The sequence below is a fragment of the Microcaecilia unicolor genome, chromosome 1 (assembly GCF_901765095.1).
Source record: "Microcaecilia unicolor chromosome 1, aMicUni1.1, whole genome shotgun sequence".
NCBI classification, from domain to species: Eukaryota; Metazoa; Chordata; class Amphibia; order Gymnophiona; family Siphonopidae; genus Microcaecilia; species Microcaecilia unicolor.
The window spans coordinates 70,863,981-70,890,281 of NC_044031.1; the positions used below are offsets into that span (position 1 = coordinate 70,863,981).

General features: G+C 43.2%; 1 protein-coding gene across 4 annotated transcripts in view; it reads right to left on the reverse strand.

Moving 5' to 3' along the window:
* Window positions 1-26,301, reverse strand: part of KMT2C (lysine methyltransferase 2C) — a 917,733-nt gene that overhangs the window by 13,476 nt on the left and 877,956 nt on the right. For all 4 annotated transcript variants that reach the window (XM_030198371.1, XM_030198346.1, XM_030198363.1 and 1 more), the window contains 5 exons: window positions 25,758-25,865; window positions 20,629-21,751; window positions 18,099-18,235; window positions 6,557-6,699; window positions 6,118-6,286 (listed from right to left, as the gene is read on the reverse strand). In XM_030198371.1, coding sequence (XP_030054231.1) covers window positions 6,118-6,286; window positions 6,557-6,699; window positions 18,099-18,235; window positions 20,629-21,751; window positions 25,758-25,865 — 1,680 coding nt within the window. The remainder of the gene's footprint in view (window positions 1-6,117; window positions 6,287-6,556; window positions 6,700-18,098; window positions 18,236-20,628; window positions 21,752-25,757; window positions 25,866-26,301) is intronic.

Sequence of the window (26,301 nt, forward strand, 5' to 3'; positions counted from 1 at the left end):
TGCTTGGAACATCTCTTGGGCAACGCCCATGTTGAGAGACCACTCATACAGTTGCATGACCCTGCTCAGTCTGTCAGCCAGGCTGCTGGTCTTGCCCGACAAATAAGTGGCGCGAAGGAGCATACCATGCTGGACAGCCCAATGCCACATCCAACCAGCCTCCTGACACAGAGGGCATGATACGGTGCCCCCCTGTTTGTTGGTGTAATACAACTCAACCTGATTTGTCTGTTTGAATGAGTACAATTTGATGAGACAGCAGATCTCTGAAAACCTCTAGAGCGTATCAAATAGCCTGAAGCTCCAGTAGACTGACCTGAGCACCTTGAGTGCTCCCCACCCCAGGTGAGATGCATCCGTCATCAGCACTTTTTGAGGCTGAGGAATTTGGAATGGAAGTCCCAGAGTCAAATTGGAATGAATGGTCCATCACAATAGGGAGCGAGCAAACTCCAGGGACACTTGGATGACATCTTCCAGATCTCCCATGGCATGGTACCACTAAGAAGATAGATTCCATTGGGCAGTTCTCACGTGAAGACGTGTCATAGGCATCACAAACTGTGGATGCCATGTGGCCCAATAACCTCAACATCTGCCGAGCTGTGACCTACAGAGAGGTTCAAACCTGAGAAGCCACTGCAACTAGGGCATCCACTCTCAGTCCCGGGAGGTAGGCTCAAACCTTCTGCATACCGAGCAGGGCTCCAATGAATTCCAATTTCTGGGCAGAGTGCAGATGGGGGTAGCTCGAACACCTGAATAGTTCTTTCTTTATGGACTCCCAAGCACTGGCCTTTGATATGCTCTTCACTAGCCAATCATCCAGTTAAGGGAATACATAAGTACATAAGTACATAAGTAGTGCCATACTGGGAAAGACCAAAGGTCCATCTAGCCCAGCATCCTGTCACCGACAGTGGCCAATCCAGGTCAAGGGCACCTGGCACACTCCCCAAACGTAAAAACATTCCAGACAAGTTATACCTAAAAATGCGGAATTTTTCCAAGTCCATTTAATAGCGGTCTATGGACTTGTCCTTTAGGAATCTATCTAACCCCTTTTTAAACTCCGTCAAGCTAACCGCCCGTACCACGTTCTCCGGCAACGAATTCCAGAGTCTAATTACACGTTGGGTGAAGAAAAATTTTCTCCGATTCGTTTTAAATTTACCACACTGTAGCTTCAACTCATGCCCTCTAGTCCTAGTATTTTTGGATAGCGTGAACAGTCGCTTCACATCCACCCGATCCATTCCACTCATTATTTTATACACTTCTATCATATCTCCCCTCAGCCGTCTCTTCTCCAAGCTGAAAAGCCCTAGCCTTCTCAGCCTCTCTTCGTAGGAAAGTCGTCCCATCCCCACTATCATTTTCGTCGCCCTTCGCTGTACCTTTTCCAATTCTACTATATCTTTTTTGAGATACGGAGACCAGTACTGAACACAATACTCCAGGTGCGGTCGCACCATGGAGCGATACAACGGCATTATAACATCCGCACACCTGGACTCCATACCCTTCCTAATAACACCCAACATTCTATTCGCTTTCCTAGCCGCAGCAGCACACTGAGCAGAAGGTTTCAGCGTATCATCGACGACGACACCCAGATCCCTTTCTTGATCCGTAACTCCTAACGCGGAACCTTGCAAGACGTAGCTATAATTCGGGTTCCTCTTACCCACATGCATCACTTTGCACTTGTCAACATTGAACTTCATCTGCCACTTGCACGCCCATTCTCCCAGTCTCGCAAGGTCCTCCTGTAATCGTTCACATTCCTCCTGCGACTTGACGACCCTGAATAATTTTGTGTCATCGGCGAATTTAATTACCTCACTAGTTATTCCCATCTCTAGGTCATTTATAAATACATTAAAAAGCAACGGACCCAGCACAGACCCCTGCAGGACCCCACTAACTACCCTCCTCCACTGAGAATACTGGCCACACAATCCTACTCTCTGCTTCCTATCTTTCAACCAGTTCTTAATCCATAATAATACCCTACCTCCAATTCCATGACTCTGCAATTTCTTCAGGACTCCCAGTCTGTGCAGCGATGCTGCAACTACCGCTAGACATGGAAAAAAAACCTAGGCGGTAACACGAGGCCAAAAGGCAACACGAAATACTGGAAGTGCTGTGTTACCAGCTGAAATCACAGATACTTCTTGTGAGCTGGAAGTAACAGGATGTGAATGCAAGCAGCTTTGAAGTCCAGAGAACATATCCATCAGTTTCCTATATCATAGGGAGAAGGGTGCCCAGGGTAACCATCCTGAACTTTTCTTTGACCAGGAATTTGTTCAGGGCCCTTAGGTCTAGGCTGGGATGCATCCTCCCCTTGTCTTCTTTTGCACAAGGAAGTACCTGGAATAGAATCCCTGTCCTTCCTCCCCTGGTGGAATGGGATCAACCACATGGACCTTTAGAAGAGCTAAGAGTTCCTCTACAAGTACTTGATTGTGGTGAGAGCTGAAATGATGAGCTCTCAGTGGGCAATTTGGTGGCCTTTGTCGCCAATGCAGGGCATAACCGAGATGGACTATCTGAAGAACCCACTGGTTGGAGGTTGCAAGGAGCCACCTTTTGTGAAAAAATTTTAGCCTCCCCCCCAACCAGCGAATTATCCGGTACAGGCACTGATACTGCGGCTATGCCCTGTTGGAGCCAGTTAAAAGCTCGTCTCTTGCTTCAACTGGGCAGCTGCTGGGGCCTTAGGTGTACACTGTTGACATGAACAAGTGCACTGGGGGGTTGAGCCTGTTGAGACGGGCGAGAGGAGGCGGTGTACCTATGTCTCTGCGAGGAGTAGGTACCTCTCCTCAACTTGCCAAAAGACCTCCGAGAGGAAGAGACAGATGAAGAAGGCGCCCGGCGGGAAAGAGAATGGATGGTATCAGTATGGTTCTTGATGAGGTCAGCCACCTCCCCCACCTTCTCTCCAAAAAGGTTATCCCCCGGCATGTGGCATCCGCCAACCTTTGCTGAACTGCTGGTTCCAAGTCAGCGACACGCAGTCATGAGAGTCTGTGCATCGCTATACTCTGGGCAGAGATCCTGGAAGCCACATCAAAAGTGTCATAGGCGCCCCTGGCCAAGAACTTACAACACATCTTCTGCTGTTTGGCCAACTGGCAAAGCAATTCAGCATGCTCCGGAGAGAGAGTATCTGCGAAATCTAGCAGCTTGCACACCGAGTCTCACAAGTACATGCTCATGAAGAGCTGTTAAGACTGAATATAGGAGATGAACAAAGAGGCCTGAAACATCTTACGTCCAAAAGAGTTAAAGGTTCTAGCTTCCCTGCCTGGAGGCGTCAAAGTATAGCCTCTAGAACTCTTGGCCCTTTTGAGGGCGGATTCAACCACTAGAGAATGAGGTGACAGCTGAGGCTTATCAAACCCAGGGGTACTCTGAATTGAGTACATGGTGTCAATTTTCTTGGGGAGTACCAGGACAGACAGAGAGGACTCCCAATTCCGCACGAGAACATCATGTAAGATCTCGTGAAGCAGGACCATCACAGCATCTCTAGGAGACTCAGTCCAGGACCTCGAGCATCTTGGCCCTGGGCTTGTCCTCCACCTCCAAAGAAAATGGAATGGTGGCCACCATTTCCTTAACAACTGAGGTAAAGAAAAGGCTCTCTGGAGGAGATTTTCTCCTTTCCTATGGAGGGGAGGGGGGGTCAGATGATATCCCATAAGACTCCTCCTCTGAAAAGTACCGAGGTTCATCATCTGACTCCCAAGAGCACTGCACATCGGTATCAGTCAAAAACTCCTTTGGAGAAGGCTGAGGCCAAGCCTACCTTGACCTAGAGGAGACAGGTCCTGGAGAGGGGCATCGAGGAGTCAGCTCCCGCATCAACTCCGGCAAAGCTTCCTCCACCAATGTTGGAGTGCCGCTTGGGTGGCAGTTGATGCCAGGGCCACACGCGACACCTGCGTTGGAGGCCTTACTGCAGGCTGAGGGCCAAGCGGGGCTGCAACTAGAGGCAGGGCAGGAACAAGCACCTCGATGCCAATGCACCCTGTTGAATGAAGCCAGCCAGAAGTTCAGGGAACAAGGCCCGGATGCGCTCATTGAGGGCTGGCACTGGGAAAGGCTGGGAAGTCAGCTCAGTGACAATCTGCAGAACTGCTGGGGTCGAGACGGGAGGCTGGTCTTGGCTGTATGGAGACACTTCTTGTATAGTGGGGGAGCGATCTTCCCGGCACCAATGCTTCTTGGGTGCTGACTCCCTTGGTGCCCCAGAGCCCAAGGCACTGTGTGTCAAGGGGGATTGATGCCGATGCATTTTGGCTTTTGCCCGATACCGGTTATCGAGGCTTCTTGGTGCAAATGAGGATGATGTTGTATCCTACCATTGCCTCAGGGTTGAGTCTGACGCAGGTCAGTCCCGGGGGCTTTGCAGTGCAGTCAGCACCGAGGCAGGTGGAGACCCACTTGATGCACAACTGCTCCCAGAGTTCACAGGTCTAGCAGACTGATGCCCCCTGATGTACCACCTGATGCAGACATTGAGGATTTGGACCTGGCTCCAAAAATCTTCTGTTGTTGAGCCTCTTTGGCCAACTGGGTCCTTTTCTTCATTTGAAGACACAGCTGTAAGGGCTATGATCAGGCCCCTAACACTGAAGACACCAAGAATGAGTATCTTTACCAGAAATGGTCCTATTGCACAGGGAACAGCGTTTAAAGCCACTGGGAGCCTTTGTGGACGTGAAAGGAAAAACTTCCGTGGCCAAATCAAACAACTTGATGGTGCCAAAAAGGAGCAAAGAACCAAAGAAAAAAAAACAAAGGGAGAACCCGACTGAAGTCAAGGCCTAAATGTGGCCTAAAGACTTGGAAAAGAAAAGGAAACTAAAAGCAGGAAAAAAATATGTAAAAAAATAAGGGAAGGAAAAAGGACGAACTTGGACATGGGAAACAAGAAAAACATGGCAAAAAGGATGCTGAAAAGCACTCAAAGCTCTTTCAGAACTGGGCCTGTGAGGAGCAGAGAAAAATGAAATCCATTCCCCACTGTGGTAAAAAAAAATCTGCGGGTACCACGCTTTCATGGTGGGAAGGCACTCGTATGTGTGCAGTAGAGTGTGACTCATGTGCCACAAAGTTTTTAGAAGCTGATTAGAAGTTCCAGATTGGGAAATGCAACTCGCGTTTAACACACATGTGAGAATAATAGGCCTGCTTCTCATTAGAGAATTCTTATTACCCACTTTGACATTCACTCTGGTGGCCCGACACTAGCAAATTTTTCATGGATAAGATTTGAATTTCTTGTACCAGATACCAGTTAGTAGAAAACATTTAGTGCAAAAGGTCTGGAAACTAATTTTCAAACTTATGGATCTTGTATATAGGCTCATCAAATTAGTCTTCTGCAATCATTCGTAGAATACTAACTTGTACATTGAGGATGATGATTACTGTTACTCTTGAAAAAAAAGCTCTTCAATTTCAGTTCCCAAGGCTACAAGACATGTCTGGTTTCAGGATATCTCTCAGAGGAATTCATGTTACATTTCCATACACACAGCCCAAGAACCTAGGCCATTTCATATTTTAGCCTGAAAGTCAGATCCATTTGGGAACCCTCGGAACAATGTTGAAGAGTTGTGTTTTGCATTAACTCCTCTTGAGACTGGTGATATGATAAAATTACAGTAACATACTGTAATTTGTTTAAAAGAATGGTCTTTTCTGTTCATCCATTTAAGTTAACTTTATTGTCAATGATTTGTTTGTGGTGATCCAAGAAAACAAAAGCATCTTGGTACATCTTGGTATTTCTATTCTTAGTGAAGAAATACCCTTTAGATCCCTTCAATTAGTATGCATCCATGATTTCAAATAACTGATTTAACTGTAATATGGATTGATTACCAAAAAACCTAATACATAAATTATTAAACTAAAACATATTCTACTGTGAAATCTGAACAATAACTGAAGACACTGAATTAGTGATAAAAAGTAACTATAATAATGGACATACAAATATAGTTTTAGTTGCATATTTGCATTTGAAGTGCCTGGTTGATGCTGCCTTATTTAATATAAAAAGATACTATAAAAGCATATACATCATCTGACCTGAATACGAGAACGAGCCAAATATACACTGGATTTCCATTCTGTCTTCATCTTACGATACTGGGAGGACTTGGAATGGACAAACTGTTTACTGTAAGGTGCATTCAGTTCTCCTGTTACTGTGCTCTGAAAGGACTTGGATGTGCTGGTGCTGTTCAAGGTGTGAGGCCTACAGGAATTGGCATGCAACAAAAAAAACAAAACAAGGGAAACTGAAGTTGACTCTGAACAAAAAGGCATGGAAAAATGGTTAACATTTTGCTACTACACAAAGCAACCTAGCATAGACAATGCTGGTGTTATGCTTAAGATTAAAGCTCCCACAGACTCCAGCAAGGACAACAGGGTTTGCAAGCAGCAGACAAGAGCAGATCCCAAAACCGTATGAGCTAAGAGCCTATAACCCTAGGCTGTACTATGTGAAATTAAAACAAAATACCTTAACACAAACCTCTTGACATGGGTACTCATTTTGGGCTCTGAACGGGCACAGCCTGTGGGATTTATGGCAAGAGGAAGTTCCATCAAAGGATTTCGACCATATCTGAAACTGTAAGCCTCACAGGCCTCAACCCCTGGAAGCTAGAGGAAATAAGAAATTTGACGTAAATAATTTAAAAAACTGACCCCAACCAAATATTTAAAAAAATTTAAAAAAAACAAACAATTTTGTCAGCAATTGATAATTGTAGCTTGAGTCACATCTTTCTACTGCTAAGCCAATACTCAGTACATCTTAAAAACATAATCCAAAAAACATAATGCAATCAATAAATGTATATGGTTTCTCACAGAAGCCTCCTAGAACCCAAAAGTGGTGAACTGTATTGGAATCTGGTTGACCAACAGGCGACAGAGGGTGGTGGTAAATGGAATTCGCTCAGAGGAAAGGAAGGAGAGTAGTGGAGTGCCTTAGGGGTCAGTACTGGAGCTGATTCTGTTTAACATATCTGTGAGAGATATTACTGAAGGGTTAGAAGGAAAAGTTTGCCTTTTTGCAAATACGAAGATAGCCAATACAGTGGATATCCCAGAGGAAGTAAAAACCATGAGAAGAGATCTCCAAAAATCAGAAGAATGGTCAAAGGTCTGGCAGTTAAAATTTAATGTGAAGAAGTAAAAGTGTGATGCATTTGGGGTGCAGAAATCCAAAAAAGATGCATGAGATAGGAGGTGAGAGATTGATGAGCACAACTCAGGAGAGGGACCTTGGGGTGATGGTGTCTGAGGATCTCAAGGCTGCAAAACAATGTGACAAGGCACTGGCCATAGCCAGAAAGATATTATGCTGCATAGAGAGGGATATAACCAGCAGAAGAAAGGAGGTGTTGATGCCCCTTAACAAGTCATTGGTGAGGCCCCACTTGGAATACTGTGTTCAGTTTTGGAGGTTGTATTTTGTTAAGGAAGTAAAAAGACGAAGCAGTTCATAGAAAATTGATGAAAATGGTATGGGGTTTGCACCACACAACAAATGAGGGGAGACAGGGGTGATAGGCTACAGTTATTCAAATATAGAAAGGTATTAATTTACAAACAAACTTTTTCCAGATACGGGAAGGTAGTAGAACTAGAGGACATGAATTTAGGTTGCAGGGAGACCGATTCAGGAATAACATCAGGAAGTACTTTGTTCATGGATAGGGTGGTAGATACCAGGAGTGCCCTACCATAAGAGGTGGTGGTGATGAAAATGGTAACAAAATTTTAAAATGCATGGGAAAAATGTAAAGGAATCCTATATGAAAAGAATGGAACCAAACAAGCTTAGCGGTGATTAGATGGCAACTCAGCAATTGGGAAGCAAAGTCATTGCCGGGCAGACTTCCACGGTCTGTGCCATGATTATGGTTGGACAGGTTAGATTGGCTGGAGTGAGGCTTTAAAGATAGCTTCAGTAATTGGGAACAAGGCCAATGCTGGGCAGACTTCTACAGTCTGTGCCCTGAAAATGGTAAGGACAAACCAAGATCAAGTATACATATGTAGTATCGCATCATCCCTTAAGCTATGAGTCTATCTTTTTTGGCAGACTGGATGAACCGTACAGGTCTTTATTTGCTGTCATCTATTATGTTATACAAGCATAAAATAGTAAATCATCAAATATTTAACTAATTAATATCTTAAAAATAAATTATAGTTAAAGAAAAGACTGCAATAATAATAAGTAATCCTCGATATACAGTGTAATCCCATTTCTTACTCTCATGAGAAATATAACCTATATAATAACAGTTATTTTACCAATGCAATGCTAGATGTACATCTATAGTGGAGGAGTGGCCTAGTGGTTAGGGTGGTGGACTTTGTTCCTGGGGAACTGAGGAACTGAGTTCAATTCCCACTTCAGGCACAGGCAGCTCCCTGTGACTCTGGGCAAGTCACAACCCTCCATTGCCCCATGTAAGCCGCATTGAGCCTGCCATGAGTGGGAAAGCGCGGGGTACAAATGTAACAAAAATAAAATAAAAATAAATAGTTGGTGACCTCAAGGATGGGCTTATGAATGATTGAAGATGTGAAATGTTATTGACTGATATTTTGGATAATCATTAATTTTTAACAAAAAGCTGGAGGTATGGTTTATTGAGGTTTGTGGCTGAATGTATGAGCACTGGTTAAATTTTATTGACTAATTATGTCATTTTGTGATGTTTTATCGTGATTATTTTTTTTATTATTTGCAAATCACATTGAGTTGTTGCAATGTATAAGTGAAATAAAGAACAATTTCTCTACCCATAAATCACAAATATAAAACTTCTCCCATCCATGTCACACCTATATAACTAAAAATACAGTACAGTCTCGATTAGCTGACCTTCGCTGATCTGACCACCTGGCATATCCAACAGACCCCCGGTGACATCAAGCAGCTTCTCTTTCCAATTTCCAAACCCAGGATCCTACTTTTACTGCAAAACAACACAGTTGTGAGCCGGGACACTACTTTTACTGTCTTTGTTTCTGCATTGTTTGAGGGGTTATCATTTTTTTTCCATATCAGCAGACATTCAGAACAGTCTCGCCATTATGCTCAATTGGGCTAGCACATTTAAGTTTAAGCTAAATAAGGAAAAAACACATTGCTTCATTCTCTCCTCCCCATTCAAACAGTCTATCCCAGGCACGATTGCTACGCCGGACTTCTCCATCCCTATCGTAGCAAGTCTGAAGCTACTTGGGGTCATTCTGGATTCCCACTTGACTCTTGACCTTCAAGTATTGTCAGTTACGAAGCGCATGTTCCTTTCCATGCGGTCTCTTATGTGTATCAAGCAGTTCCTACTGTTTGACCTCTTTAGGAATTTAATCCACTCACTCGTCTTCAGCCATTTCGACTACTGCAATGGAATTTACACCGGCTGCAAAGAACATACCCTTAAGAAACTCCAGACTGCGCAGAACACGGCGGTGAGGCTTCTATTTGGCAAATCTTGGTTTGAAGCAGCAAAACCCCTTTGTGAAAGGCTCCACTGGCTCCCGATTAAGGAACGTATTGAATTTAAACTCTGTACTCTTACACACAAGATTGTATACGGGGACGCTCCAGCTTATATGTACAGCCTGATTGACCTTTCTCCCAGAAATTCCGAGAAGTCGTCCTGCACCTATCTCAATCTTCACTTTCCAAACTGCAGAAACTTAAGATACAAGCTACTCTTTGCCTCCTCTTTTTGCTTTATGAGTCCCCGTTACTGGAATGCATTACCATTAATGTTAAGAGATAGCCAATCACGGTCTGTTCAAGAAGTCCCTGAAGACCTACCTATGTGATCGCTCATACTCCTCTGTTGCTTGACCTCCTGCAATCCCTCATCCCTTTTCCTGTTGTTTCCCACCCTCCCCTTCTTCTCTGTTGTCCTAGAATTACTATGTTATTCTTTACCTTGAATGTTGTAAGCCACATGGAGCCTGCCTCAGTGGGATTATGTGGGAAGTGGAGGAGTGGCCTAGTGGTTAGGGTGGTGGACTCTGGTCCTGGGGAACTGAGGAACTGAGTTCAATTCCCACATCAGGCACAGCTCCTTGTGACTCTGGGCAAGTCACTTAACCCTCCATTGCCCCAGGTACAAATAAGTACCTGTATATGTAAGCCGCATTGAGCCTGCCATGAGTGGGAAAGCACGGGGTACAAATGTAACTAAAATAAAAAAAAATAAATATGTGTTCACAATAAATAAATAAATAAATAAATAAAATATTATCCGTCTTTTCATTTATCCGACAATGGGTCGGTCCCATTTAGGTCAGATAATTGAGACTTTACTGTATATCAACAGTATTAAAAAAGTACAAATACTGCATAAAATCTGTATTTTAATCCACTTTTCCTGCATAATTACTTCAGAAGTATGTTCTCTGTACATTATGGAACAATTTTATAATCCATTCCCCTTTGGGTTAAACAAGATTTTTATGTGCTTAAATAGGCATTTATAGAATTGCCCTGGGTATGTGTGTGTGAACTTATGCCCATACACCTTTGGTGACCTGGGGGGGGGGGTTGTATAAGAGGGGGGGTTCCTTTCTGGAGGTGTTCTATCAAGAGGAGAGGTGCTGAAGGGTGGGGTTAGGGTTAAGACATGATGACTCCTTACCCCTTAGGGCTGGCTCTGGGGCCCATGTTACATGTACTCATGCTATCTGCCAAGGCATGTAACATTGGCAGACGCTTGCCACATCCCAAGAATTTACTGAATTGGCTTTGCACTTACTGCATCTTAAATTCTGCAGTTAACATAATCCAAATGCTCTTCTATAAATTTACACCTTCTCCAAAACAGATATAAATGTATGCAGGTACAGGTATATTTTATTAAAAAAAAAACCATGCATACATCAAACTCTGATGAAACTCTGTCCCCGGAACGGCTACATAAATGTAGGTGCTGTCTTTCAGTTCTCTTCTCTATATGTGCACAATAGCTATTTTCTGTGTGTAAAACAGAGCCCGGGAGAGGGGATGGGAACTTGGGTGCTTGAGCCCTCCCCCCCATTACTGCAGAATTCATTCAATGACTGTCAGAGATGCCAAAGCCACAATACCCAAAGAGATCTGCTGCCTGAGCCACCCCCCCTCCCCAGAGTATGCTCAGTTTGCGGAGAGTGCCAACATCAACAGCTAGAGGCACACAGCTGTCTTCCTCGCCTCTGAAGCAGCACATGGAGAAGGGGGTGACTCAGGCAGCAGATCTCTTCAGCTGGCAGGGCTTTAGCATTAGCACCAGCAAGGTATTATTTTTAATGCAGTGTGTGTGTGTGTGTGTGTGAGGGTGGGATGTATGCCCCCCCCCCCCCCAGTTCACCCAGGCCCCTATAAAAATAAACTGCTGGCTACACCCATGTTTTAGACACAGAAAAATGCTTTACAAAATCACTCCCTAAATTAAACTGTAAGGCAGATTACAAGTTTCCTGGGCTCCATTTATTAATACAGTGGTCCTTTGCTACTTTCTTTCAATGTGTCTCCAATCTCGTCTCTATTCCCCTCCTTCCCCCCTCCTCCCTCCCCTTCTCATGCGCTTTGTGGAATGCCCACTCAGTCTGCAACAAACTGCCTCTCACCCACGATCTCTTTATCTCTCGCTCCCTTCAACTGCTCGCCCTAACCGAAACCTGGATCTCCCCGGAAGACTCTGCCTCAGATGCAGCCCTCTGCCATGGAGGCTCTCTCTTCTCCCACACGCCCCGCCCAGTTGGCCGCGGCGGAGGCGTTGGGCTACTACTCTCACCCTCCTGTAGTTACCAACCCCTCCACCTTCCGCAGACTCACTGCTTCTCATCCTTTGAAGCCCATTCCATCCGGCTATTCTACCCATTACCACTCAGAGTGGCAGTCATTTACCGCCCCCCTGATAAATCCTTCCCTTCCTTCCTTACTGACTTTGATGCTTGGCTCTCTGTCTTTCTTGACCCCTCATCTCTGTCCCTCATTCTCGGAGACTTTAACGTACATGCTGATGACCTATCCGACCCCCATGCTTCTAAGTTCCTCACCCTAACATCCTCCTTCAACCTCCAGCTGTGCTCCACTACCCCTACTCACCGTGACGGCCATTGTCTTGACCTCGTCCTCTCCTCCTCCAGCTCACCCTCCAATTTCCACGTCTCAGCTCTTCCTCTCTCCGACCATCACCTGATCACATTCACACTTCTTCACCCCCCCCCCTTCACCCCGTCCAACTTTAACCACCACCTCCAGGAACCTCCAGGAACCTCCAGGCTATTGACCCCTCCACCTTATCATCTACTATCTCTAATCTCCTCCCCTCCATCACGTCCTCCGCAACTGTCGACAAGGCGGGCTCCGCTTACAATACCGCTCTCTCCTCTGCATTGGATACCCTAGCACCATCAATCTCCCGTCCCACAAAACGCACCAATCCCCAGCCCTGGCTGACTCCTTCCATCCGTTACCTTCGCTCCTGCACCCGATCCGCTGAGCACCTCTGGAGGAAATCTCGTACCCTTTCAGACTTCCTCCACTACAAATTCATGCTATCCTCCCTCCACTCCTCCCTATTCCGTGCAAAACAGGACTATTACAACCAATTGACCAATTCTCTCAGCTCCAACCCTCGTCGTCTCTTCACCACCCTTAACTCCCTCCTAAAAGTGCCCCCCCCCCGCTCCTACTCCCCCTTCTCTCTCTCCTCAATCACTGGCCGACTCTTTCCGCGACAAAGTGCAAAAGATCAACCTTGAGTTCACGACCAAGCCACCACCTCCTCTTCACCCTTTAACCCTCTCCCTCATCCAACCTACCCAGGTCTCCTTCTCCTCCTTCCCTGAGATCACCGAGGATGAAACTTCCCGCCTTCTTTCCTCCTCGAAATGCACCACCTGTTCCTCTGATCCCATCCCCACCAACCTACTCAACACCATCTCCCATACTGTCACCCCCGCCATCTGTCGCATCCTCAACCTCTCTCTCTCCACTGCAACTGTCCCTGACACCTTCAAGCACGCCGTTGTCACACCTCTCCTCAAAAAACCTTCACTTGACCCTACCTGCCCCTCCAACTACCGCCCCATTTCTCTTTTACCCTTCCATTCCAAAATACTTGAGTGCGCCGTTCATAGCCGCTGCCTTGATTTTCTCTCCTCTCACGCCATCCTCGATCCACTTCAATCCGGTTTTCGCCCTCTGCACTCGACTGAAACGGCACTCTCTAAAGTTTGCAATGACCTGCTCCTGGCCAAATCCAGAGGTCACTACTCCATCCTCATCCTCCTCGATCTTTCCGCCGCGTTTGACACTGTCAATCATGATTTACTTCTTGCCACGCTGTCCTCTTTTGGGTTCCAAGGCCCTGTCCTCTCCTGGTTCTCCTCTTATCTCTCCCACCGCACCTTCAGGGTACACTCCCATGGATCTTCCTCCACTCCCATCCCACTATCTGTTGGAGTTCCCCAGGGATCTGTCCTTGGACCCCTTGTCTTCTCAATCTACACCTCTTCCCTGGGCTCGCTGATCTCGTCTCATGGTTTTCTGTATCATCTTTACGCTGATGACACCCAGCTATACCTCTCCACACCTGACATCACTGCTGAGACTCAGGCCAAGGTATCGGCCTGTTTATCCGACATTGCGGCATGGATGTCCAACCACCACCTGAAACTGAACATGTCCAAGACCGAGCTCCTTGTCTTTCCTCCTAAACCCACTTCTCCTCTTCCTCCACTCTCTATCTCTGTTGATAACACCCTCATCCTCCCCGTCCCATCTGCCCGCAACCTCGGAGTCACCTTCGACTCCTCCCTCTCCTTCTCTGCGCATATCCAACAGACTGCCAAGACCTGTCGCTTCTTCCTCCTCAATATCAGCAAAATTTGCCCTTTCCTCTCTGAGCATACCACCAGAACTCTCGTCCATGCTCTCATTACCTCTCGCCTCGATTACTGCAACTTACTCCTCACCGGCCTTCCACTCGGCCATCTATCCCCCCTTCAATCCATTCAGAACGCTGTTGCACGTCTAATATTCCGCCAAAACCGATATACTCATATCACCCCTCTCCTTAAATCACTTCATTGGCTTCCGATCAGATATCGCATACAATTCAAGCTCCTCCTCCTTACCTACAAATGCACTCAGTCTGCGGCTCCTCACTACCTCTCTACCCTCATCTCCCCCTATGTTCCCGCCCGCAACCTCCGCTCACAGGACAAAGCCCTTCTCTCAGTACCCTTCTCCACTACTGCCAACTCCAGGCTCCGCTCATTCTGCCTTGCCTCACCCTATGCCTGGAATAATCTTCCTTTACCCATACGCCATGCCCCCTCCCTACCCATCTTCAAATCTCTGCTTAAAACTCACCTCTTCAATGCTGCCTTCGGCGCCTAACCGCTCGAGAAATATAAAATACCCCAATCTATCCACCCTATCAGATTAACTGTTCACTCGTCCTCTAGATTGTTCACTTGTCTTTAGTTTGTTCTCTTGTCCTTTAGATTGTAAGCTCTTTGAGCAGGGACTGTCCTTCTATGTTTGAATTGTACAGCGCTGCGTAACCCTAGTAGCGCTTTAGAAATGGTTGTTGTTGTTGTTGTGTCACTGATGCCCCAGAATCTGCATTCTAATAGTTTCTTTGAATCCTAACATTTTATTTTTAATTCAATTTTATTGTATGATTTTTTTTTTTTTTTACAATGCTTTGAAGTTAGTGTCACACTAGGAGCCTGAAAAGTAATCTGTTGCTCCCCTGCTTAGATTGTCAGCATGCTAGTGTCCCTAGAATGCACCTGTCAGATTCTCGTGAACACACAAATAAGCTCAATGAAAGAACTTAGGGAAGTTTTGGTAGCTCCACTGTCTGACCTTTTCAACGCTTCTTTCAAGTCAAGAGTGGCCCTGGAGGTCTAGAGCAGAAGTAGCTTCTCTCCATAAAAGCAGAAATAAGGAAGAGGCTGGGAACTATAGGTGGGTTAGTCTGACTTTTTTCATGAGTAAATTAATGGTAATGCTACTAAAACAGAGAACAGTGCATTTCCTGGAATCTAGTAGAGCACAGGATCCAAGGCAGCAAAGTCATGAAAGCGCATTAGATGTGGTATACTTAGATTTCAGAATAGTAACTCTATAAAAAAGAGAACCCTTGGAGTGGGCCCAAAAGAGACTAACTGGGATACAAACTGTGAATGAGAGGTTACAAAAGGTAGCAGTAAATGTCATTCACTCTGAAGATAGGCAGGTTACCAGTGCTGCAGGGATCAGTCCTTGGAACAAGTTCTTTTCAACATTTTTGTAAGTGATATTATAGAAGTGCTTTACAAAAGGTTTGCCTCTTTGTAGATGATACCAAAATCTGCAACAGAGTAAATGATGGTAGACAATACAGGTAGATACCCTGGAAGGTGTGGACAACATGAGTTGGAATCTAGCAAAGCTTGAAGAATGGTCTAGAATTCGGCAGCTAAGATTTAATGCTAACAAAAATGCAGGCTGCAAAAACACAAGAAAGCAGTATTGGTTACAAAGTGAAGCTCTTCTGCACATGAAAGAAGAGCAGGACCTCGGGATGACTGCATGTGATGATCTTAAGTTGGCCAAACAGTGATGGAAAACCCCAAAAGGACGCTTGGGTGCAGTGGAAAACGAAAGGATGGAAACAAGGAGAGGCAAGTGACACAAATATTGAAGTGGACCACAGGGAATGGGTCTCAACCAGAAACAGAGAGGTACACCAGTATTGTGTTTTTATATAAGAAATTGTATCAATAAAGCTGACTTTACCATACTGGTGTACTTCTGTTTCCAGTTGGGACCCATTCCCTCTGATCTACTTCACTGGGAAAAGAAAGGCCTGAAGTAAAAAGGATGCTATAGTGTCTCTGTATAAGTAAGACCTCTTTTGGAGAATAATGTACAATTCTGAAGACTGCATCTTCAAAAGGATATATACAGGACAGTGAAGGGGTTTATAGAACACTGCCCCTCACCCTTAAGAATAATCCCTCAGATAGCCTGAGCCACCGATCATTGGTCTCTCCCTGGGAGGGGTGGAGTCAGAACAAGGAAATATAAAAGGCAGGGCCAGAGTGAGGTTAAGGAGGCCCAGGGAAAGAAGAACGGGAGGCCCAGCATATACCGCTTCAGCTTACATCTAATGATCGTGACCTGGCTGAGGTAAGCCACATTTGTTTCCTGATTTGAGACTAGCAAGCCCTGTTCTGAGGTCTGGCTGGAGCCAGACCTGGAACATGGAGAAGAACCGAGAACTTAAAGGCTGTATTTGGGGCGCGGCAGCCCCACCAGGCAGAGTCTGTGTTTTGGGCCTGCCAGCCATAGGCCTGCTTAAGACTGTATTTACTGAACTACAGAGGAGTTTCACTTTGTGCTTCTGGCCCCCAGGTCTCACGATTCAGTTAATAAAACACTTGTTTTTCATTTATATACCTTTGTCCAGTTGTGCTATTTTGCAGGCTCACCCTCAACCCTCCCTCGGGGTATCACAAGAACAAAATCAGTGGTTTTCATGGGAACAAAGATCTCAATATGTACACTTGGAAGAAAGGAGGGGGATATATAATAGAGACATTTAAATACCTCCACAGTCTAAATGCACAGAAAGCGGGCCTCCTTCAACTGCAAGAAAGCTCTGGAATGAAGGTAAAAGGGAGATGACTCTGGATTAATCTAAGGAAATACTTCTTTATGTAAAGGGTGGTGGATGTATGGAACAGCTTCCCAGTGGAGATGAGTACTGTATCTGAATTCAAGCAGCAGTATTGCAGAGCTTAGTAGTTGGTATGGATGGGCAGACTAGATAGGCTGTATGATCTTTACCATTATTTTCTATGCTTTAGAATACACCTGCCACATTCCCTTAAGAATATAAGCAGCTCGATTTTGACAGAATCTTTTGTAAAATATGCATGAGACCACAGAAAAGATTTGTGGATTTGGTGGAACATACAGAAGAAAGAAGAAGAAAAAAAAAAAAAGAAACTCATTAGCTTCACACAGGGCTTTGTAAGAGGCAGAAATTGCTACCTACACATGTAAGTGGCAGATTTTGCAAAACCACCTTACTACGAAAGCCATTTAAGGACCCAAGCTTTAAAACTCATTTTGCCTTTTGAGGTAGTTTCTAAGATCAGAGAAGTAAGCACAGTTCTCTATTCCATTACTCCTCCAAACCCCAGTTCCAGTGAATAGTTAGCTGCCTTGAAGCAGGTGTAAATGCCAACAGGAAACTTATTTTTCCAAGTATACTGTATGTGCATTTCTGTTGCGAAATAGGGAACACACATATAATTTTTGGGCCCATCTAAACCATGCCAGAAAAAGGCCCCTTCAAATACGTGCATACTGGACACACACAAGTATAAACGGTGCCTCTTCTAAAGCTGCTATTTACACACATATGCTGGTCAGGGCTGGTGCGGGTGTATTAGGAGCCCTTGGTGAAATCTTCAGCCTCTCCCCCCCCCCCCCCCCCCACTATCTTCAATACCTCTAGGCACCCTCCTGAGGGTTTGATAAACTCAACAATCTCAACTTGACTGTCATCCCTTCCTGAATAAGCCTGTAAAGATTTATAATTGGACATCACACATTTAAATAATAAACTTCATTTTGTATACACATGAGGGAAATTTCCAAAAGCTGTTTACCTGGCTAAATGGACTGTTCGGAAATTCCCACTTTCCCAGTGCATAAAAGTACAGGCTGATTGCCCTTTTGAGTTGGCATTGTTGCCAGGTAATTGCTTTGGTTTGACTCCAGCAGGTTTTTGCTGTCCCCTTGAAGATACCTCTCCTAGGCAACTGCCTAGTCTTGCCTAATGATAGTACCAGCCTTGATGCTGATTAACCTACCTAAATGGTCTTTAAAAAAAAAATATATATGTATACCTTTTAAAACTGCCTCAAAAAATCTTCTTAAGGATTAAAAATACATGTTTTAATACACAACAATAAAGACAATGCCATGCACTGCCTAGCAAGATAAATAAAGTGATAATACTCACTGATTCAACTATCCTTGTGACAGCAGAGACAGTCAAGCCAAAGAGATCTTCCCCTTTCAGGTATCCCGGAAAGAGTTTAAGCAATTCAGAGTCTTTCCTAATATCTGCCACAGGCTCTAAGATTTTATCCCAAACACCTATATTTCCAGATGCAGAAAAAGTTGCAAAGTTGTTTTAGATAACAAAACATTTATATAGTTTAATAAGAATACAAAAAATTATACAAAGAACATTAAGGGGGCAATTCTATAACTGGGTTCCACAATTTAGTTGCCTTGATATGATGGCATGTGCTGAGCACTAATTCTATAATGGCATCTAGGTGCATGTATTACACAATACTAAAGTCAGCATCAATGCACATATATTTATATGCAGCATTTATGCCAGGTCTATGGCAGGTGTAAATGGGAATACCTAAATGCAATATTTACATGTGCAACTTACGTGCATAAGTGAGAGACACGCACATGCCCCACCCATATGTATGCCCTAACTCACATATGAACTAAGGCTGCACTCACATTATAGAATGCTGTTGAGCACACAGCTTGCACTCATGCACATATGTGCTATTAATTCATACACAAATGGCACTTAACTTTAGGCACCCTGCTACAGAACAAAGGGATAAAAGGCTACAATGATCCTGTCTAGAAAGAGCAGTAACACAGATCTTGTCCTCAACTGTTTACTAGCCCATGCTTCAACACAGAAATATTAATGGGCCCTATTTACTAAAATCTGTTAACAGAAACACAAGAACTTGCATTACGGTTAATATAAACACTCTCCTCAACACAGGAAAGAAAAAAGCTCAATAATATTAAAACATGTTCTATGCAAATACCATTTGTGCTAACCTCCCTGTGAATGCATAAAAGTTAATAACACTTCAAGAGTTGTCATTAATTCTTCTTGAGGTTATCAGCAGTAAAATACATCTGCTGATGTACCTGCTAGTCCCTCTGTGAGCTAAAGTGATTCATACAGGTACATTTTATATCAGGGACCTAGACTAAAAAGGCACACAGATTCATCGGTTATGCCTGTTTATAAAGGCTAATAACATATACCAATATTTAACCAATTTTCACACACGGGCAGTTCAACCAAAGGTATACAAACACTGTCTCCACAAAAACTTTGCACAATTACACAATCCTTAACTTTGGACTCTGAAAGGCGTGCTCTACTGAAGGGCAGTTCCTCACTAAAAGCCATGTACCATCATCATTGCTCCTTTACAGCTTCATTTAAATTTAATTTGCTGGCCTTAAACTTGTAATCCATATAAGCTAATTTTCTTTCCAAATTATTATATCATTTTAATAACCAGCAACTTAACTGAATATTTTTCCATAAAGTGCAGAGACTGAAAACTTACTCAGTACAGTACCATCACTTCTTCTAGAGCTATACTGAGGAAGAAATGTTTTCATTTACATGTAAATGAACATTAAACTGGCTACTATTTGTATTAGTGTGTCATGTCTAAAATTAAGCTACTAGGGAAAAAATAGTTATTGAGGGTCTGGCAATTTCATCTTGCTGCTGGGCTTTCAGATCTATCAGGTCCAACCTCTACTGCTTTCCAACCTTCTCCTGGAGGCGCACCTAGTCAATCGGATTTTCACAGTTAAATATGCATGAATACATTTGTATATTTTGGAGATCCATTGCATACAAATTATTAGATGCATATTCACTGTGATAATCCTAAAAACCTAACTGGATAGGTGTGCCTCCAGAAGAGAGTTGAGAAACACTGCTTCACTAGGCTTTTATGTGGACATAAATGTTCATTTACAACTGTGGGATTTCTCCCTCCCCTCCATTCTAGGCCACCCATCACAGAGATGACCATTGCCTGGGGCCACACATTATGGTTTTGCCCATAACTTGGAGTCTAGTTACTGGGCTTTACTGCTGTGTAACAGCTGGAACTTCCTTCTCAACTAGGATTTCAAGATAGAGACATTATTAAATTAACCTTGCACATCAATCAAAATGTATGCTAACGTAGCTTATGAATATTTATAATGGGAATACTAAAAACCAGATCTGATTTTAGGACACAAGGTCCATAGCATTCTGTCACTGACTAGAATCCTCTTTTTTTCGAAAGAGAGTTTCAATCAGTATCAGATGTGCTAATATTGAAAAATAATTACTATTAGAATCTAAATGACAAAATTACACCAAAACGATTCTAAAATTACAATTAAAAAAAACTGGATTCAGCTTAAGCTCAATGGACTGCAAAATAAAAGGCAGGTGGAAGAAAAGGGAAGTAATCTCACTTATACTAATTGGTGTTTGGCCAAACAGCAACCATGGAAGTATTAAATTCGTAGAAGGGTTTAGCACTTCTTTTATACAAAAATGGTGCTTGAATTTAAAACAGATTTTTATGTATTTTATACAATGTAAAACCACATAAAAAAATACATCAATTCAGTAAATATTCATAACTTAAAGAAAAATTCTTCTAGTTGGAGCACATTTTGTTTGAATATATTCTGTGTACCTTTAGGTGTTGCATCCAAGAGAACCAGGTCTTCATGACCCTGTTCAATTACTCTGATCTGAAATACTGGAAAACCATCCTTTTCTTCAATGGAGCAGAGATACCGACAGCGCTTGTTAGCATAGCGCATACTCCAGTATAAGCGACTGGCTTCATAACCAACAGGGAAGAGAGCTGTTGAAGAATGAAAAGCTTGCATCTGTTGAGGCAGAAGCTGGCCAATCGTATGGAAAATGAGGCTTCCCACTCGAAAAATATGATCACGTTCACCACGTTGCACTATGCTGGCAATCTGTCGTACCTCATCACGCTGAACATAAACCCTCCGAAAAACTGCAAAATAAGTGAGTTCCTGCTCATGAGCTCCCTTTGGCTTGTGCATGGGGCAAAGCATAGTTTTGTCTTTAAAGAACATGCATTGTGCTTTAATGGCACAGGTAAAGTGGTAAATATTGGTACACCTTAACCTGTGGCAACCGCTGGTAGCACCCATTTTGTGACAAAACACACATTTCATTTGCAGGCCTCTTCGTAATGCCAGTTCTACATTTATTAAGGCACCAGCTTGAGTCTCGTAGACCTCAGTAGACCAAAGTGCACAGTTCAAATGGACCCAAAGGTCTAAATCAAGATTAAGAAGCCTTGCTGGTCCATCTGTTAGTCCATCACCCTCTTCATGACAGAAGCAACACTTTCTGTAATCTTTTGGTATGGGATCAGGTTTCAGAGAAGTACCCAGTTTTTTCAGAAATTCATTTATTTCATCTTCACACTGAGGTTTAAATGTTCCCTTAGGAATCACAATCTGAATGCTCCATTTTTTCCACTTTGACCCTTTCCATTTCTTATTTAATGGACGGCCGTCATCAGCATTACTGTGAACTGCTCTTAACCTGGGCTTTAATTTCACTGTTACCTTCAGTTCATCTGGCTTTGATTCCACTTTGGTTGCCTCAGAAGAAGCAGGGGGGAAATTGATGGGTGGGGATGTAGGTGATGAAACCTTTTCTTGTAGATCGGGGAGGCAATGTACATCTAATGTGAAGGTGTTGTTGCTGTACTGGTGGAAAACTTTTGGTGGTGCTTCTTTGATAGGGGACTGTGGTAAGAGAGGAATAGCCTCCTAGAAAACACAAAAGTGAGGCTTAATTAGAACATAAGGCACACATTCATAAACATAATACATTAGTAGAAATCTTGTATATATGAGCTTCATATGTAGTAATTTCTGTCTCAAGACAATATTTCTATACGCTGTCTTTCCTTGCAACCATGTGACAATACAAACAGCTGCTAGCTATTCTTGTTGTTTTCAGTTTTAAGAATACAAGATAAAATGAACCACAATAATTAAACAATCTGCTATAATAATTCTTGGTACATATGTTGGTATCTTAATCTACTCTGTCACTTATGAACTTTAATGCAATACCTCCTGTATTTCTCATTCCGGAAATGGCTATCGCCATTACGGAATAATGTAAGCCACATTGAGCCTGCAAATAGGTGGGAAAATGTGGGATACAAATGCAATAAATAATAATAATAGTATCAGTGTATCTAGACACAGCTAGATGTAGCTATGATCTCATCTGATACTTTATAAGCTTACTCAACTGATTACACCATATGTTCCAGGTTGCCACTTATGCTCTAGCACCAAAAGAACTACTTGGCATTTTCTTGTTTCGAGCCAATAGGCTTACCCATGCCCATTCTTCCATATTTAGTGTTCTTTGATCAACTCCTTAGAATACCCTCCAGCAATATCTTTACTTTGATTCATCGAATTGATGTTTTAAAACAGGCTCAAAGCTTACTTTTTTGAGAAGGTTTTTGGAACTACACTCAGCTAAACACATAGGCTTGCAGCATCACCTGAATTGGAATACCCGAGTCTGCGGACTAAAGTTATGGCTTTCTGTCTGTCTTATCATAATTATAAACTCAAAACAATTTACACAGTAGAGGATATTAGAAAGTACAAATATGCTGAAACGGGTTGTATAGGGTAAGTCTCATAAGTGCACCACAGCTGGTATCACTTCACTCCTGCGGTGAACCTCTCAACGTGTGTATATTCTAATCATTGACTATACCCCCAACCTACCAATTCTTAAATTTCTTCTCTCTTTTTTCTTCTGTCTTTATGACAGGTAGCCTGTTTCGCAATACTTGCTTTGTCAAGGGGAAGCCCTTCACCGACAGGTAGCCTGTTTCGCAATACTTGCTTTCCTTATGAATATTATTGTATTTTAGTATGTTCTGTAAACCACAAAGATGGCTACATCGTATGGTACATCAAGCTCTAATAAACTTGGAAACTTTACACAGAGTCTCAGACTCATTGTGCCAAATTATTAATGGAGCATAAATACAAAGCATTTAGTTTAATTGGCTTTGGTTAACCTGTGTCTCTTAAATAAAAATCACTTCAAGCTGGAGTTTTTCAAGACAAAAATCTTTTCCTTTCTTTTCTGAAACAAGGAAGATAGGTACTAGTTGAGATTCCAGAGACCACAGCCTTAGGCTAAATGCCCCATGCTACTTAAAACTATCAACTTCTGAGGAAGTGACATCAGCCACTGAGAAAGCCTGAAACGCAAGCTCCTGCTCTACATTTTTGTATGAGTAACTATCTCATTCCATTGGTGACTATATGGGGCTTTTTTTCGCATCATGTCCCAAAAAGTGAAAACTCCTTAATGTCTCCAGAATCACTGCAGCAAATTTGGTGGACAGGGGAGACAAGTTTTCGCAGCCTGCGGCCCTGCTCCTTGGAAGGGATCCTGTGTCACCTGAAGCTTTGTCAGATGAAGATGAATCTACCCCCATTACTTTACCTGGTCTGAGAAATTCTTTACTGCCCTTAGCTTTGAACTGAAAGTCAGGTGGGGTGAATTAGCATTCCATATTGATACTCTACACAGGGATGTGCATGACCTCGTTTCCCATACGGATGACATGGAGACCCAAATTGAGGAGTAAAGGGAGGCTATACTTGACTTGCAGTGCAAATACAATTCTCTGCGTACTCAATAGGACTTACAATATAAAATGGCCAACATTGAAAACCAGGGACAAAGAAACAACTGGTTCCAGGGTGTGCCAGAAAACAACCACCAAGAGAATGTTGCCTTAATTGTGCAATCCCTTTGTCAACAGCTGCTCAACTTGGATGAAGGTGCACATCTACTGCAGTAGACTGTGCCCATTGTGCACTGGGAACTACCTCAATCGCCCTCGTGATATTGTAGTTTGCGTTTCCTGTTATGTAGACAAAGACGCAATCTAGCAGAAAACCAGCTCTGAGGTCACCCCGCACTATCAAGATGTAGCTGTGACTGTTTTTCAATATCTCTCAGCTTTCACCCTATCAAAATGCAGGAACCTTAAACCAGTCTTGAACGTCTTGGAACGTGAACAGCTTAAATACCGGTGGGCCTTTCCCTTTGCTTCCCCCTGAATGGCACACTACACAGAGTACGGTCTTTAGACCAGGCATGGAAGCTTTTGAAGGACGCAGGCCTGGTTTCTGATTCTTTGCCTGTGTCACGGCCTGCCTGCTGCTAAATTTCAGCATTGGGAGAGGCCTTCCAATAAAGGGCAGCAGCTGACGCATCATACAGCTAATGCTGAAAGATGACTGTTGGCTCTGGATTGTACTTTAAGATGGTTACTGAGTGAGCCACTTGCCTTTGGATGTTGGTGTTTTTTTCCACATCACCTTGCTTCACTGGATATTTGGGATGCTGGATTGAAATTTTTGCTCTCGACATGCAGCAGTCTGCGTATTTGTCACTCAACGTTTTCACCTTTACTTTTCTCTTCCCTTTGAGACTTGCACTGGCATGCCTACTTACTCTGGTTAGAAGAGTGAGACCTTGTTTTGAGAAAGATTTTTCTATTTGGAGTTGGGGCAAGTTGTCCAGTGTCTGTCAATTTTCTCTGCTATATCTCCCTTTGTGGATCCTTTGGTCTACCTTTGTTGGGAGTTTAGGACTGTTTTGGGGTTTCAGGTTGGGTTTGTGCTTGGTGGGTTGGCTAAGTGTGAGGTTTGTGTTTATTTACCTATATGCTGTTGAATGGGGGGGGGGGGGGGGGGGTTGGGTGCTAGTTGGGATTTATTTTCTTTTTCTTCTGGGGAGGAATGAAGCACCATATGGGCCAAATAGCTGAGTTCAGCTGAACTGTGAACTAATGATCTTAAGGTGGCCAAAGCAGGTAGAAAATGTGAAGAAAAAGCCAGAAGGATGTTTGGGTGCAAAGGGAGAGGTGTGGCCAGCAGGAAAAGGGAGGCGATTGAGCCTCTGTATATGGTAAGACCTATTTGGAGTACGGTGGATTTTGTCACAAAGTATATGGGGACAGACTTAAAAATCTCAATATGTATACGATGGAAGAAAAGTGGAAGAGAAGAGTTAGACATTTAAATACCTCTGTGGCATAAATGCACAGGAGGCAAGTCTTTCTACTTAAAAGGCAGCGCTGGAATGAGGGGACATAGGATGAAGGTGAAAGGGGATAGACTCAGGCGCAAATGAAATACTTTTTAATGAAAGGGTTGTGTGTATGTGGAGGGGCCCCCTAGTGGAGATGGCAGAGACAAAGACTATCTGAATTCAAGAAAGCATGGGACGAGCACATAGGATCATTAAGGGAGAGGAAGGGATAGTAGATAGTATGGATGGACAGACTTGATAAGCTATATGGTCTCTATCTGCTGCCATTGTCTCTGTTTCTATGGACTACATGAGTAGAAATACTATCAACACACAGTGAATCAGAAAAGCATTAGGCCCTCTGTGCCACAATTTGCACTGTCCTGTCAGCTGAGACTGGGAATTTATGGGGGGTTGAAAGGTGCAAATCCAAAACACTGGGCTCTGGATGACTCAAACCCTCACTACGCCACTCAAAATTCCTGTTTAACTAGAAAAAGCACCAATAAGTTATCTAAATGTGTGTATATATTATATATCTCTATCTATCTATATATATATACAAATTTATATAACTATTGGTGCTTTTTCTAGTTAAACAGGAATTTTGAGTGGCGTAGTGAGGGTTTGAGTTATCCAGAGCCTATCTATATTTATTTATTTACAAACACAAACATCTACATTTACCTTGTTGTCCAAATGTTTAGACTGGGCAGAGACTGAATACAGAAGGAAACAATTGTTGCTACAGAAGACAATCTCATTTTCCACTCTTCCAGCACTCTCTTGAGACTCCTGGAAATCAAAGTCAAAGCTTTATAGTTTTTCACAGAAAAAAGCACTTCAAATATGCTAATTGATAATTGTGTCAATCAATTAGAACAAACTGAATCTGAGAACAAAAGACAACAAAATAGCTTATAATATGTAGTAGTCAGTTTGAGGATCACATCTTCAAAATTTGAATACACTTTTTTTTTAAATAAGATAGTTCATTTCTTAAATAGTACTTAATTTAAGAATAAATATCAGTACAAGTACATTAAATATATGCAAGTCTTGAACTCTTTTCACTGGGTGTTTCTAGAGTTACATACACATTGATTAATGAACTGCATCAGTTCTCTATTTATTGCTGTCAAGGCCTACAATATTTAAGAATGATGGCCCTATACAATGACCCTGGTGCAGGAAATCACACACATGGACAGTAGAGCACTCCAGGAAGTTG